The following is a 14,162-nucleotide window of genomic DNA, read 5'->3' on the forward strand; positions in this document are numbered from 1 at the left end:
ACAAGAAATTGCTCACTTAGAAATGGATGATCAAAAATCAGGTTCAGAGGACCACTACAGGGCTGCAGCAAACAAGAAAATGAAATATAATAACTTCAAATGTATAGCATGGAAATGGCCATAATACAGTCAAAACAAAAATACTATGATTGGGGGAGAGAGCCCATAAAATCCTATCTTGGCAGTTAAGGGCAGAACAGGCCTCAAGGATGATCAATGCAATACAAACTGGGAATGGCAGGATCACGTATAAACCAAGAGATCAATGAGACCCTTGGGAAATTTAAGAGGATCTATATAAATCAGAGCTAACGGGGTGTCTGTTAAAGTCAACAGGTTCCTGTCCAAATTAGAGCTTCTAAATTTGGACCCAGAAGAACAGGATAACCTAGATCTTCTCTTCATGGAGAAAGAGATAGGAAAAGCATTGAAATGTCTGTGGACTAACAAGTCTCCAGGGGAGGCTGGGTTTCCATCTGACTTCTATATAGGGAAATTTAAAGATTTACTGATACCCCCTCTACATGGAGGTGGTAGACCAGGCAATGGAGACCCACACCCTTCCAAAATCTTTTTCGACAGCAATCATTACAGTGATACTAAAAAAGACAAAGTTCCATTATTGCCATCCCCCTAAAGGCCTTCTTTTTTTCTTTGGCTTGGCTTCGCGGATGAAGATTTATGGAGGGGGTAAAAAGTCCACGTCAGCTGCAGGCTCGTTTGTGGCTGACAAGTCCGATGCGGGACAGGCAGACACGATTGCAGCGGTTGCAAGGGAAAATTGGTTGGTTGGGGTTGGGTGTTGGGTTTTTCCTCCTTTGCCTTTTGTCAGTGAGGTGGGCTCTGCGGTCTTCTTCAAAGGAGGTTGCTGCCCGCCAAAATGTGAGGCGCCAAGATGCACGGTTTGAGGCGTTATCAGCCCACTGGCGGTGGTCAATGTGGCAGGCACCAAGAGATTTCTTTAGGCAGTCCTTGTACCTTTTCTTTGCTGCACCTCTGTCACGGTGGCCAGTGGAGAGCTCGCCATATAACACGATATTGGGAAGGCGATGGTCCTCCATTCTGGAGACGTGACCCATCCAGCGCAGCTGGATCTTCAGCAGCGTGGACTCGATGCTGTCGACCTCTGCCATCTCGAGTACTTCGATGTTAGGGGTGTAAGCGCTCCAATGGATGTTGAGGATGGAGCGGAGACAACGCTGGTGGAAGCGTTCTAGGAGCCGTAGGTGGTGCCGGTAGAGGACCCATGATTCGGAGCCGAACAGGAGTGTGGGTATGACAACGGCTCTGTATACGCTTATCTTTGTGAGGTATTTCAGTTGGTTGTTTTTCCAGACTCTTTTGTGTAGTCTTCCAAAGGCGCTATTTGCCTTGGCGAGTCTGTTGTCTATCTCATTGTCGATCCTTGCATCTGATGAAATGGTGCAGCCGAGATAGGTAAACTGGTTGACCGTTTTGAGTTTTGTGTGCCCGATGGAGATGTGGGGGGGCTGGTAGTCATGGTGGGGAGCTGGCTGATGGAGGACCTCAGTTTTCTTCAGGCTGACTTCCTGGCCAAACATTTTGGCAGTTTCCGCAAAGCAGGACGTCAAGCACTGAAGAGCTGGCTCTGAATGGGCAACTAAAGCGGCATCATCTGCAAAGAGTAGTTCACGGACAAGTTTCTCTTGTGTCTTGGTGTGAGCTTGCAGGCGCCTCAGATTGAAGAGACTGCCATCCGTGCGGTACCGGATGTAAACAGCGTCTTCATTGTTGGGGTCTTTCATGGCTTGGTTCAGCATCATGCTGAAGAAGATTGAAAAGAGGGTTGGTGCGAGAACACAGCCTTGCTTCACGCCATTGTTAATGGAGAAGGGTTCAGAGAGCTCATTTCTGTATCTGACCCGACCTTGTTGGTTTTCGTGCAGTTGGATAATCATGTTGAGGAACTTTGGGGGACATCCGATGCGCTCTAGTATTTGCCAAAGCCCTTTCCTGCTCACGGTGTCGAAGGCTTTGGTGAGGTCAACAAAGGTGATGTAGAGTCCTTTGTTTTGTTCTCTGCACTTTTCTTGGAGCTGTCTGAGGGCAAAGACCATGTCAGTGGTTCCTCTGTTTGCGCGAAAGCCGCACTGTGATTCTGGGAGAATATTCTCGGCGACACTAGGTATTATTCTATTTAATAGAATCCTAGCGAAGATTTTGCCTGCAATGGAGAGCAACGTGATTCCCCTGTAGTTTGAGCAGTCTGATTTCTCGCCTTTGTTTTTGTACAGGGTGATGATGGTGGCATCACGGAGATCCTGAGGCAGTTTACCTTGGTCCCAACAAAGCTTGAAAAACTCATGCAGTTTGGCATGCAGAGTTTTGCCGCCAGCCTTCCAGACTTCTGGGGGGATTCCATCCATACCTGCTGCTTTGCCACTTTTCAGTTGTTCGATTGCCTTATATGTCTCATCCAGGGTGGGAACCTCATCCAGCTCTAGCCTTAGGGGCTGTTGAGGGAGCTGGAGCAGGGCAGAATCTTGGACTGAGCGGTTGGCACTGAAAAGAGATTGGAAGTGTTCTGACCATCGGTTGAGGATGGAGATCTTGTCGCTGAGGAGGACTTTGCCGTCTGAGCTGCGCAGCGGGCTTTGGACTTGGGGTGAGGGGCCGTACACAGCCTTTAGAGCCTCGTAGAATCCCCTGAAGTCGCCAATGTCCGCGCTAAAGGCCTATCTCACTGTTAAAAACAGATGCTTTCCAAAGCCCTGGCAAATAGATTGATGAAATATTTGTCAAAACTAATGATCCAAGACCAAGCAGACTTTGTGCAAAAGAGACAGGCAGCAGAAAATATTGGCAGACTGTTGAATATAATTCGCCTGGCACAAACCAGAACTGAGATGGGTCTGGCTGTGGCTCTGGATGCAGAGAAGGCATTTGACAGGCTAGAATGGGATTTTCTATTCAAAGTGCTGGAAAAATTGGGATTAGGGCCAACTTTTACAAATTGGATAAGGGCACTGTATCATGCACCCAAGGCTGAAGTTGTGACCAATGAACAAATTTCTCCAGTATTCCCACTGATGAGATCAAGTAGACAAGGATGCCCACTGTCTCCAGCCCTGTTCATATTGGCCATGGAGCCATGAGCCCAAGCCATTCACTATGATCTAGACATTAAAGGTTTTAGAGCAAGCCAGGAAGAACATAAAATCAATTTATTCGCAGATGATGTACTGATATATCTGACAGAACCAGTAAACTCGTTGTCTAGGCTGCGGTCTCCACTGGAGGAATATGAGGATATAAAAAGAGCATGAACTCTGCAGAAGCTGTATAAAATGGACAATTGCAAATTGTCGTCAGTGCTGATTATGTTAACATTGATACTGATAATGTTGATAACTGTGAGTTAGAGTCTGAAAAATCAAATAAAATATTTTAAAAAGTGAGAATTCTTCAAAACTAGTTGACTAATAATATTTGTGGATCATACGACCAATGACTTCAAGGTACTACAAGAAATGCGGGTGGATAAACTCGGGTACCAATAGTATAGGTAATTGGATTAATACATATTATGGATGCATTATTACCTGTTAAAATAAATCTAGATAGAGTTTTTTTTTAAAATTCTGAGGCCCAAGAATGCCTAATTTACACCATAGAAAACTATGCACGTCTATTCCACTGATTAGAAATTAGTATGAAGGAGGTCATAAAAAAATTAACCGAATGCAGAAGTAATCAGAAAACAAAGTGCAAATCATCAAGAGGACCACCAACATCAGGACCCAGTCACAATCTCTCCCTGCTGCTACCTTCAGACAGAAAGTGCAGAAGTCTGAAGACCAGCACCTTCAGATTCAAGAACATTTTCTCCCCCAACAGCTATCAGGTTCGTGAACCTTCTCATACTACCCTAACCCCAACCATAAACTATCCCAGGATAGCCAAATGATCTGTCTGCACAAATGAAATGTTACTCATTTTCCTTGCACTATCTGCAACTGTGAATAATCATTTCTCTTTCCTATGATATTTAATATCTGTTTTGCTGCCTTGCATTTGTGCCAATTTAAATTTTTGCTCAGTTGTATATCTTAAGTGCTTTCTTGGCTGCAGCAAGTAAGAATTTTGGTGCCTCTGTACATTGTGCACTTGAATGTAACAAAAATCTCACATTGAACAAAATATTGCCTCCCAAACATTAAGGAGAGCACCAAGACACTTTTTTTCCCCTTTATTTGCCCATGAGTTCCACAGTTTTAAATTTGCAATCAAACAATTTGCATGATTAAAGTAAACATTCCAAATTTTATCAAAGGTTATTTGTATACATTTTGGTTTGACCATGTAGAAATTACAGCACTTTTTAAAAAAAATTTATTTATAAATTAAAAACACAGCAAGTACCCCATTACAAACACCCACCCTCCCTCCCAACAACCCCAACTAACCCGTGAAGGGGAGCAAAAAAAATACATATATCAGTTAATTACATACGCTGTGTGAGTGCCAAACTAACAATACCAGAAGAAAAAAAATTGAGATTTTGCCAAACCCATAAATTTCAAATAAGGCGACCACATCTTAACAAAAGAAAGAGTAATTATTACACAAGTTATACATTATCTTCGCCAAATAAATACAGGATCTTAAGCCAACGAACCATATTCAATTCTGCATTATCTTTCCATGTAATCGTAATACATTTCCGCGCTACCGCCAATACCAGACGAACGAATGTCATCTGAAACTTAGCCAACTTTAAACCAGAAGTTAAAGATACACCATAACCGAACAAAAAACAATGGATCAAATAGCAATTTAATCTTGAATAAATCTTCAAAAAGTTTTTAATTTTTATCCAAAATGGTTGAACTTTGTCACAAGACCAAACTGCATGTAAAAACGTTCCAGTGTGAATCCCACATCTAAAACACAAATCTGAATTACTAAAACCATATCTTTCTAACTTTTCAGGAGTCAAATATAACTGATGTCAGAAATTATAATTGACTAAACTATATCTTACATTAATCAATCTAGTCACACTCTCTTGACACATAACTTCCCATTCCTCCTGGGATATATCAAAAGATAAATCTTTCTCCCATTTAATTCTAGATTTACTTAAATCTGGTTTACTTATCTTATCTTGCAACAAAGATTTAATTTCTGAAATAAATCCCTTTTTTGATGCATCCAAAATTAAAGTCTCGAACTTAATTAATTTAGGTAGCATAATTTCTCTTCCAAAGTTATCTGTCACTAATGCTCACATCTGATAATATACAAATAAAGAATTAGATGGTATCCCAAACTTCTCCCCAAGTCTAGTAAAGGAAAGAAACTGTTCATCTTCAAAACAATCATGAAATTACAGCACTTTTTACCCTCATTTCAGAGCACTATAATATTTGGGACATTTGGCTTCACAGGTGTTTGTGAGTACTCAGATAAGTTTAATTGCTTCATTGGTACAGGTGTAAGAAAGCTAGGCTTGCTTCTAAGCTTTTGATCACCTTCAGAGTCAATAGTTGCAATTTTTCAACACGAGGACCAGAGTTGTGGCAATGAAAGTCAAAGAAGCCATTCTGAGGTTGAAAAACAACAATAAAACAGAAAAGCATCACCCAAACCTTAGTACTTCCAAAAATTAAGAGTTTGGAACATCATTACAATGAAAGAGCATTCTGGTGAGCTCAATAATCTCAAAGGGACTGGTAGTTCAAAGCAGATCTCCACAGCTGATGACAGAAGAAATCTCACCATAATGAAGAAAAATCCCCAAATGTATGCCCAGCAGATCAGAAACGGTCTTCAGAAGGTAGGTGTGGATATGTCGATGACTGCTGTCTATTGAAGACTTCATTAACAGAAATACAGAGACTACACTGCAATATGCAAACTATGATAAAGGTGGTATGCTTTGAATCTCAGGCAGTTCCTTTATGCTTCTAGACTTTGCTTTTGCCATCTCTCTGATATAGGTTAATCTTGGTCTTACCTATCCACAAGACCTTATTTCAGAATTCTGCAGGCTCATTTAAATACAGCTTGGCAAACTTTAATCTGGCCATCTTTTCTGTGGTTAACTAGTGGTTTGCATCTTGTAGTGTAACCTCTGTATTTCTGTTCATTAAGTCTTTTGCAAACAGTCATCATTGACATATCCACACCTGCCTCCTGAAGAACATTTCTGATCTTAGAGGATTTTTCTTCAATATGATGAGAATTCTTCTGTCATCAGCACTGGAGGGCTTTGGAAGGCCAGTCCTTTTGTGATTACTGAGCTCACCAGTGTGCTCTTTCTTAATGATGTTTCAAACTGCTGACTTTGGTCATCCTAATGTTTGGGCGATGTCTCTTACTGTTTTATTCTTGTTTTCAGCCTCATAATGGTTTCGACTTGCATTGGCACAACTCTAGTCCTTACGTTGAAAAATGAAAACTACAAATTCCAAAGGTGATCAAACATTTAGAAGCAAGCCTAGCTCTCTTATACCTGCACCAATGAAGAATTAAACATACCCGAGGACTCACAAACACCTTTGCAGTCAAATGTCCCAAACATTATGGTGCTCTGAAACGAGGGGACTATGTATAAAAAAATGCTGTAATTTCTCCATGGTCGAACCAAAATGTACATAAATAACCTTGAATAAAATTTGGAATGTCCACTTTAATTTCATGTGAACTATTTGATTACAAATTTAAAACTGGAGCACAGGGGCAAATAAAAAATGTCTTTGCCCCAAACAAAATCACTGTAAATCATTAACTCAAATGAGAAGCTGAACTTTGAAGATGCACCCTCTCTTCAAATTATTCCATGAATTAGTTTACAGCTAGAAAGGGAAAATTTAGAACACTTGTACAGATGTGAACCTTAAGGAAATGGTTTAATTTTCTTAATAAACTTCATAATAATCACATTACCCTTGTTTTACCCTTGTTTAAGTTGTTTCTTTAGTATTGTTGCCCAAACCAAATTTGAACTAGAAGTCTTAAATCATGGTATTCGAAGGGATAAACCACTAATTGACTTTTGAAAGTGGCACTCAATGTCCATCGTTTTTTAATTGATCAGAAATGCAACAAAACAAACCATTAAAATCAGTTGAGTTTCAGAAATGAAACATTAATGCTTGGAACTAGGCAAGCTTTAATGCTTTGCAAAGTAACTCACTGATCCATAGATTGAAAAGGAAAAAAATAATCAATTGAAATAAACTGGAAAATGCTAGAAACTCCACTGAGTGAAAAAATTAGTCAATGTTTCAGGTTGATAACTTTTCATCAAAAAGTGCATTGGCCTGATAAGTTTACAATGCGCTGCTCAGTTTGCAGAGCATTTCTGATGGGTTTTCTTGTTTTTTTTTTTAAACTTTATTTAAGATTTTATAACATGAATAACATATAGGATTACATTTTAAAAAAATTAAGAATAAAATAATAAAATTACAATACAATATCAGTAATCTAAATAAACTATACCCTCCCCAATAATTATTACACATTAATAACCCAACTCAAATTAGTCCAACCCCCCCTTTCCCCCCCAAAAATAGAGTGAAGAATTAATAAAGTTAATAATATGTAAGAAAAAAACCCACTTACAAAAAAACAAAAACATAACCGATTAAAATACTAACAAAAAGAAAAGTAATTAATACTAAGATATCAGACTTAAAAAACATATTTAAATCAAACTTAAATGCATATATTTAACAAACGGAGTCAAGATGAAACATATATTTAACTCAATATAAAAAATTAGTAAAGTTAGTAATATTATCTATCAAAAATTCTTAAACAATCAATTCTTAAAAAAAATTGTAGCATAAAAAAAAGATGAAAAAAAAACTTTCTCTATACAGATAAACTTTCACCAAATATCAACTAACTTCACATCTATCATCATATTAGTCACATAAACCACCATCTTAAAACAAAATTCAAACCTCATTAAGCATTGTACAATTCAATTTTAGTACTCTTCCACCATTTTTCCCTTTTACTCTTAGTTATGCAATAAAATCTCCAATACCACATTTAAATATCCCCAATCATTACGTTAAAATTCAGATATCCAAATAATAAAAACACATCTACAACTAAATCTATATCTTCAACAAATGGAGCATAAACCACAAACAAAATTCAAGCCTCATTAAGAATTGTACAATTCAATTTATAACTTTCACCATTATTCCCTTCGTTCTATAACTAAAATAGCAAAATAATATACACCAGAATTACCACTCCTTTCACCTTAAAGTTAAAGAAAAAATATATAAAAAAAACTTATCCATCCCATTCACATTTAAATTTCAGATATTCCTTATCTACTGAATAAACTTTACAAAAAAAACCACATCAATTTTTAGTTTTTTAAACAATCAAATATTTTATGCTTTTTTTAAATATTTAAACAAATAAAAACCCTTCACTCTTTAATCTAATAATACAAAAAAAAGGAAAAAAAAAATGGGTAGGAGGTTAAAAATACCCCCTCCCGTCTAAACTGCGCAATGCGGTAACTCCCAAAAAAAAAAATGGGTGTGAGATAACTCACACGAAGCATATGACTTTCAGGAAATAGTGCCTATCCAGTTCTCTCCCCCAACTCTCACTTCATCTTAAACTAACATCATCATTATTTAATATCCCTCCTTTTAAAAAAAAAACATTAGAAAAAAAAAGGACAACTCTTCTTTTAATCAGCTCCAACTGCCGAGTCACCATTACAACCATTCCTTCTTGGAGCACGACTCTTTTCTTCCATCTCTTGTCTCCTTAGAGATCGCGGCGGACTATGTCTCTGTTGAAACTGAGTAATTGGCAGCTCTTGAGCAAATACTATAGCTTCCTTTGGAGAATCAAAGAACTTTGGTTGGCAACCATCTTGAAAAACCTTCAAAACAGCTGGATATCTAAAGGTTGCCTTATAACCTTTCTTCCACAACAACTCTTTAGCAGGATTGAATTCCCGTCATTGGAACATAACTTCTTGACTCAAATCCGCATAGAAGAAAACTCGATTATTTTGAATCATCAAGGGTGATTTTCTCTGTTGTGCATTTCTAATAGCCACTCGTAAAATTATTTCTCTGTCATAATAATTCAAGCAACGAACCAAAACAGGTCTTGGACTTTGACCTGAAATAGGTCTTCTACGCAAGGCTCTGTGAGCACGTTCCAGTATTATATCGTCCGGGAAATGTTCTTGACCCAACACCTGCGGAATCCATTCAGTAAAAAATTTTCTTGGGTCTGATCCCTCCATACCTTCCGGCAAACCAATAATCTTTATATTGTTCTGTCTGGATTGGTTTTCCAAATAATCAATTTTTTTCACCAAATTTTTATTTTGAGTTTGTAAGTCTTCGACCATTTTGGTCACATCAAAAACTTGATCCCGTATTTAGTCTATATCTTCTTTACACGAATTAAATTTATCTCTCACTTCAAGCTTAAAAGCTCCAAACTCAGCCATCTGTTGAGAATGTATTTTCACCAAAGTATTAAACCTAGTACCAAGTTCAGTCATAATCTTGAATAATACCTGCATTGTATAAGATAATTTAGATTCAAGATTCACAAAAATCTTTTCAATTGGAAGAGATTTTGGCTCAACAGATTCCTGCTTCTTCTCCAAAGGATCTTCTATTCCTTCCTTCATTCTGGTTGCCTTCCTTGTAGTATGACTGCGTGTGGAAACCCCAGCCACAGCCTCTCCAGCAATGACTGGAGGACGCTGGCCGGGGTTTTCCCCAGTCCATAATGTATTAAATTCTCCCAATTGTTAGGTCTGCTTTGTTCATGAATGAGTGAGACAAACACCAGGCTGAGTCGAAATCAGGGTTCTTTGTTCTTTATTACCGGATTGTAACACTTGCGACTAACAAAGTTAGTCGGAGAATGCATTCTGCCGTTATCAGCAAAATGGTGATTTTTTATACCCTTGGATACATGCTTAGAACATCATCATATCATTACTTGTCCAATGACTAAAACTGTTGCTATCCTTTCCCTGCTAGCTTCCTGCCTCTCAATCCATCAATGTCTCTCTTATCTTGTAAGTACAAGGATGCATTCTGTTACTCCTTAGTACTGGGTGACTCCTTCTCCGGTCCCATCTCATGATGTTTTACCTAACAGGAGTACAAGGACACCTCCCCTTCTTGTTACTGCCCTGTACAGGGTAACTCCCTACACATTCCCATCTCATGATGTTTTACCTTACACAGTACATCAAGTTGTATAGGTTCTTGTATCTCAAAAGATGCAGTTTGCAGCGCCACCTCTACAGCTGGACAAATGCCTTTGAGTAACTCTTTGTTCTAAAGGCTGTTTGGCGCCCTCTTTAGGGGGCTCTACCGATGTAACATAGAGCTCTACATCCGAACACTGTACCTCTCTCCTGGGATCCATTTCACGCTGAGTCCCGGTGTCTTTCCTGTAGGTAGGCTCCAAAACTTGAACTTTTGGAAAATGTATTTTTTTGATGATCTGTTGTCATTTTTTTTGCTCTTTTCCACCAATTGTACCATCATAAGTTAAATTAACAGCACTGAAATTATCTAAACTTTTAAAGAATTTTAACGGGCATTTCTAGACAAAACAATAAGATAGAGTCAGGAGAGGACTGGAAGGCACGTCTGATCCTTACGCCATCTTGCCACGCCCCTCGGGTTTTCTTGTTTTTAATATAAATCTATACATGTTGTTCCTTCATCAAAAAACAATACAATTAACTTGAATATTTTGGGTTTGTGGAACCAAGCAAAATAAGAAACATTTATAAAAATCAAACCTAGTTTTCTACTTCTGTGCAATAACTGCATTGTAACATAGATAGATTACAAATCAATCATGTTCCTTTCAGAATAGCCATTTTAAAAAAAAGTCAAAGTTGTGAGATGGTGCTTGAAGGATAATCATGAAAGCAATCAGACTTGTGGAAAAATACAACTGGCTTATTATTGTTCAGTGTGGTATTTTCAAACTGAGGAATCAGTGTTCAATCTAATCTCCACAAGATTCTAATTTTAATTTCCAGATAATTATATATGAATGCTACATAGTGTTTCATCAGAATAACTTCAAACAAAATTGTTATGGCTACGGATGATTTCTTTTTATTGAATGTTAAGCAGTCTGCCACTTCGTTACTCACTGCTTACCTTAATGGCAAGTCGCAACTGTTCCTTCAGATTTTTCACTGTTTCTCCCTCTGTAAAATCAACATCACCAATTCTTGCACCAGAAGGTAGAGATTCCAATTGGTTTTCAATGGTCTCTTGCAATTTTGCATGCAATCTGGAGCAAAGACAATATAGTGGGTGAGGTAGACTGAATTTGTTAAGATTAAATTTGTCAAGAAAACTGAAGGTCTAAACTCAGATCCATTCACTACAATAATGTAGTCAATAGTTTCAGTCAATAAAAGCGCGAAACAGGTGGTGATAGACAGTAAAATGCCCGACATATGAGCGGATGCAGCATATGAGAATTTTCCAGTTGCCTGAGACACAATGCCAAACTAATACGCCTGCATTAAGATTACACAGTTTAAAAAACAAAAGACAGTGCAAAATGTAATTTGAAAAAAAATCAGCACTGTTGTCCTTAATTATGTAGAGTTCACTTTAATCAGATGATTCCCATAATTTACAAATTTTAATTTTAATTCAAACCTCGGTTACTGGCGCTGTAACAGTGTTGCGCTAACCATGCCAATTATAATTAACCTTCTCTTCACCCCAAGTTTACAGTAAAAGCCTTACTAATATACTTATAATAATAATTGTATAATAATATACAAATAAAGACTCTTATTTGACAGGGATAGGACACACTTTGGGAGAGTTTCCCCACTGGCAAGAGACATTGCCCAGCTTTTCATCCTGGGTGATGCTATTTTATTCAAACAGCTGCTGCGGGCAGGGCATGACCGGAGTGCTCCTTTGGTTGAATGTTTGCTCTCATCTTCACCAGGGGTTTGTGTGTTGCTTTGGAGAACATTTACTTTTACAATTTTAAACTTACTCAGATTTTTATTTATTTTGAATTTTTTTCCTTGAGTTTTTTGCTGGTTACTTGGGGTTGCTGGTTGCTTGAATTCTGGATTACAGGGATTTTACTGTACTCATTTTAATAGTCCAAGGCTCAGACTATAGTTTACATCGAGTTGATTGATGTTGGCCAGATACGGAGTACACAAATAGCAGATGAGTAAACAAAGAGAAGCTGTACGGACTCAAGTCAGACAGTATCCATGGATAAAACTGGACAATCAATATACCAAGTTGGGATCCTTTATAAATGGGATTTTAGTTTAGAGAATGAGAAAATAGTTTCAGCTCCTGAAAAAAGCTAAAATGTGAACAATGTAAGAAAATGCACTTTGCAAACATTAGCAACATGACTCACATGTCCTTAACTACTAAGTGAATCGTGACATTGCCAAAGATGTTAATTCCTGTCAAAATTTGTTAATGGGAGTTATTGATTGGATGCCAAAACTTTCATGGAATTAAATAGGGAATAAACCAGTGTTTTCAGTGCTTTACAGGAAAGACAACTGAAATAATTCTGACAAGCCCGTGTTTGTTGAAATCTATATCTTGGGGTTGAAAGTAGCGCATCTGTGACTGCCTCATGGCATCAGCCCTTTGAAAATGACCAACAATCTCAGCGTAATTCTATAGTAGCATTTAAAGTTTCCATTTTTATCTGCAATAACTCATCATTTTAAATTTAGACAGACAGCACAGTAACATGCTGCTTTGGCCCTCGAGGCTGTGCCGCCCAATTACACCCAGTTGACCTACAATCCCCAACATGCTTTTGAATGGTGGGAAGAAACTGGAACACCCAGAAGAAACCAACGCAAAGACAAGAAGAACACAAACTCCTTATAGACAGCATGGGATTCGAACTCCCATCCCTAACAGCGTTAGGGATAACCTATTCAGACGAGTTGACTTATTTTGCAATAATTCCAAACTGGGTAATCTTACCTTTCATTTTCTTTTACAACAACTTCAAGCTTTAATTTCATTTCATTCATACGAACCTGTGACAATGAAAAAGAGAGTATGTGGCTGGAAAGTAGATACACAAATGTCAAGAAATTCATCAACTTTTAAAACAAAGTAAGAAGCAATTTACCTGGTGACAATTCAACTGCTCATTCAAATTTTGCAACTGTTTGTCATATTCTGCTACAAGAGGTGCCATTAGGCTGTCAGAGAAAAGGGAAGGAAATAGAGTTAGAAAGCTCAAAAAAGATGCTTCAAAATTCAGTAACTTTATAAATGATTAATAATTGTTCTTTTACTAAATGGAATTATGAGAAACGTACTGAATTATTGGTAGTTATCAAGACTGATAGTTTTCACTTTTTATTTAAAGCTCTGTTTTCCTCATACATTTTCTATGCATCCTGAGTGGGTTTTAACAGTAAAGTAATGATCACATTATTCAACTAGCTTTAGCGAGTGTAAAACTTAGTTATTTTTACTATGTTCATTCAGACAAAAAAAAATCTGAATCACTCAAAAGTTATTTAAATATTAATAATTTAAATATCTCAAAATATTTTAAAGAAAACAAGTTTGAAATTGTAGATTTGAAAGAACATTATTTGAAATAAAAAGTGTCACATGGGCTGGGGGTGATGAATAGCAAGAACACAATTATCCACAGAATTTAGAAAAGTAACCCTTACCATTTGTCCACAAGCCAAGGTGCTGGAGGATCATTTTCTTTCAATTGTCTAAGCTAATTCAAAAAAGAAATTACTACTAATAAACAACTTTTCAAAGATATTTTGCATCATACAGTGAGTTGTTCCCAGTCAAACTCGTTGCCCCGTTCTGATTTAATTCTCAAATCAGAGTTTCCCCTTTGTAAACAAAAGCAGATGTATTAGTTTGACCATGACTCACCCAATATGTATGGTTTTAAGCTCAGAGCAAGATGTAACAAATATGCAAGCCCTTTGGCCCACTGAGTCCAACCTGATCATCAACAATACATTTATCCTAAACTAATTCCAGAGTTATAGGGAGAATGTGCAAATTTCATACAGATAACACAAAAAGTTAGGTTGGAACCGCTCCTCTCGAAAGGCCAACATGGCCTGTTTCCGCTCCGTAAATGGTTATATGGAACCCAGG

General features: G+C 37.7%; 1 protein-coding gene across 4 annotated transcripts in view; it reads right to left on the reverse strand.

Annotated features, from left to right (window-relative positions):
• Positions 1 to 14,162, reverse strand: part of sclt1 (sodium channel and clathrin linker 1) — a 189,831-nt gene that overhangs the window by 111,707 nt on the left and 63,962 nt on the right. For all 4 annotated transcript variants that reach the window (XR_011353954.1, XR_011353956.1, XR_011353955.1 and 1 more), the window contains exons 4-7: positions 13,712 to 13,764; positions 13,153 to 13,225; positions 13,002 to 13,057; positions 11,163 to 11,298 (exon numbers count right to left, since the gene is read on the reverse strand). Coding sequence is in view for 1 of the 4 variants with exons in the window: in XM_069925989.1 (XP_069782090.1) it covers positions 11,163 to 11,298; positions 13,002 to 13,057; positions 13,153 to 13,225; positions 13,712 to 13,764 (318 nt within the window). In the remaining 3 variants the exon portion in view is untranslated. The remainder of the gene's footprint in view (positions 1 to 11,162; positions 11,299 to 13,001; positions 13,058 to 13,152; positions 13,226 to 13,711; positions 13,765 to 14,162) is intronic.

Source organism: Narcine bancroftii, chromosome 3 (assembly GCF_036971445.1).
Source record: "Narcine bancroftii isolate sNarBan1 chromosome 3, sNarBan1.hap1, whole genome shotgun sequence".
Classification (NCBI taxonomy): domain Eukaryota; kingdom Metazoa; phylum Chordata; class Chondrichthyes; order Torpediniformes; family Narcinidae; genus Narcine; species Narcine bancroftii.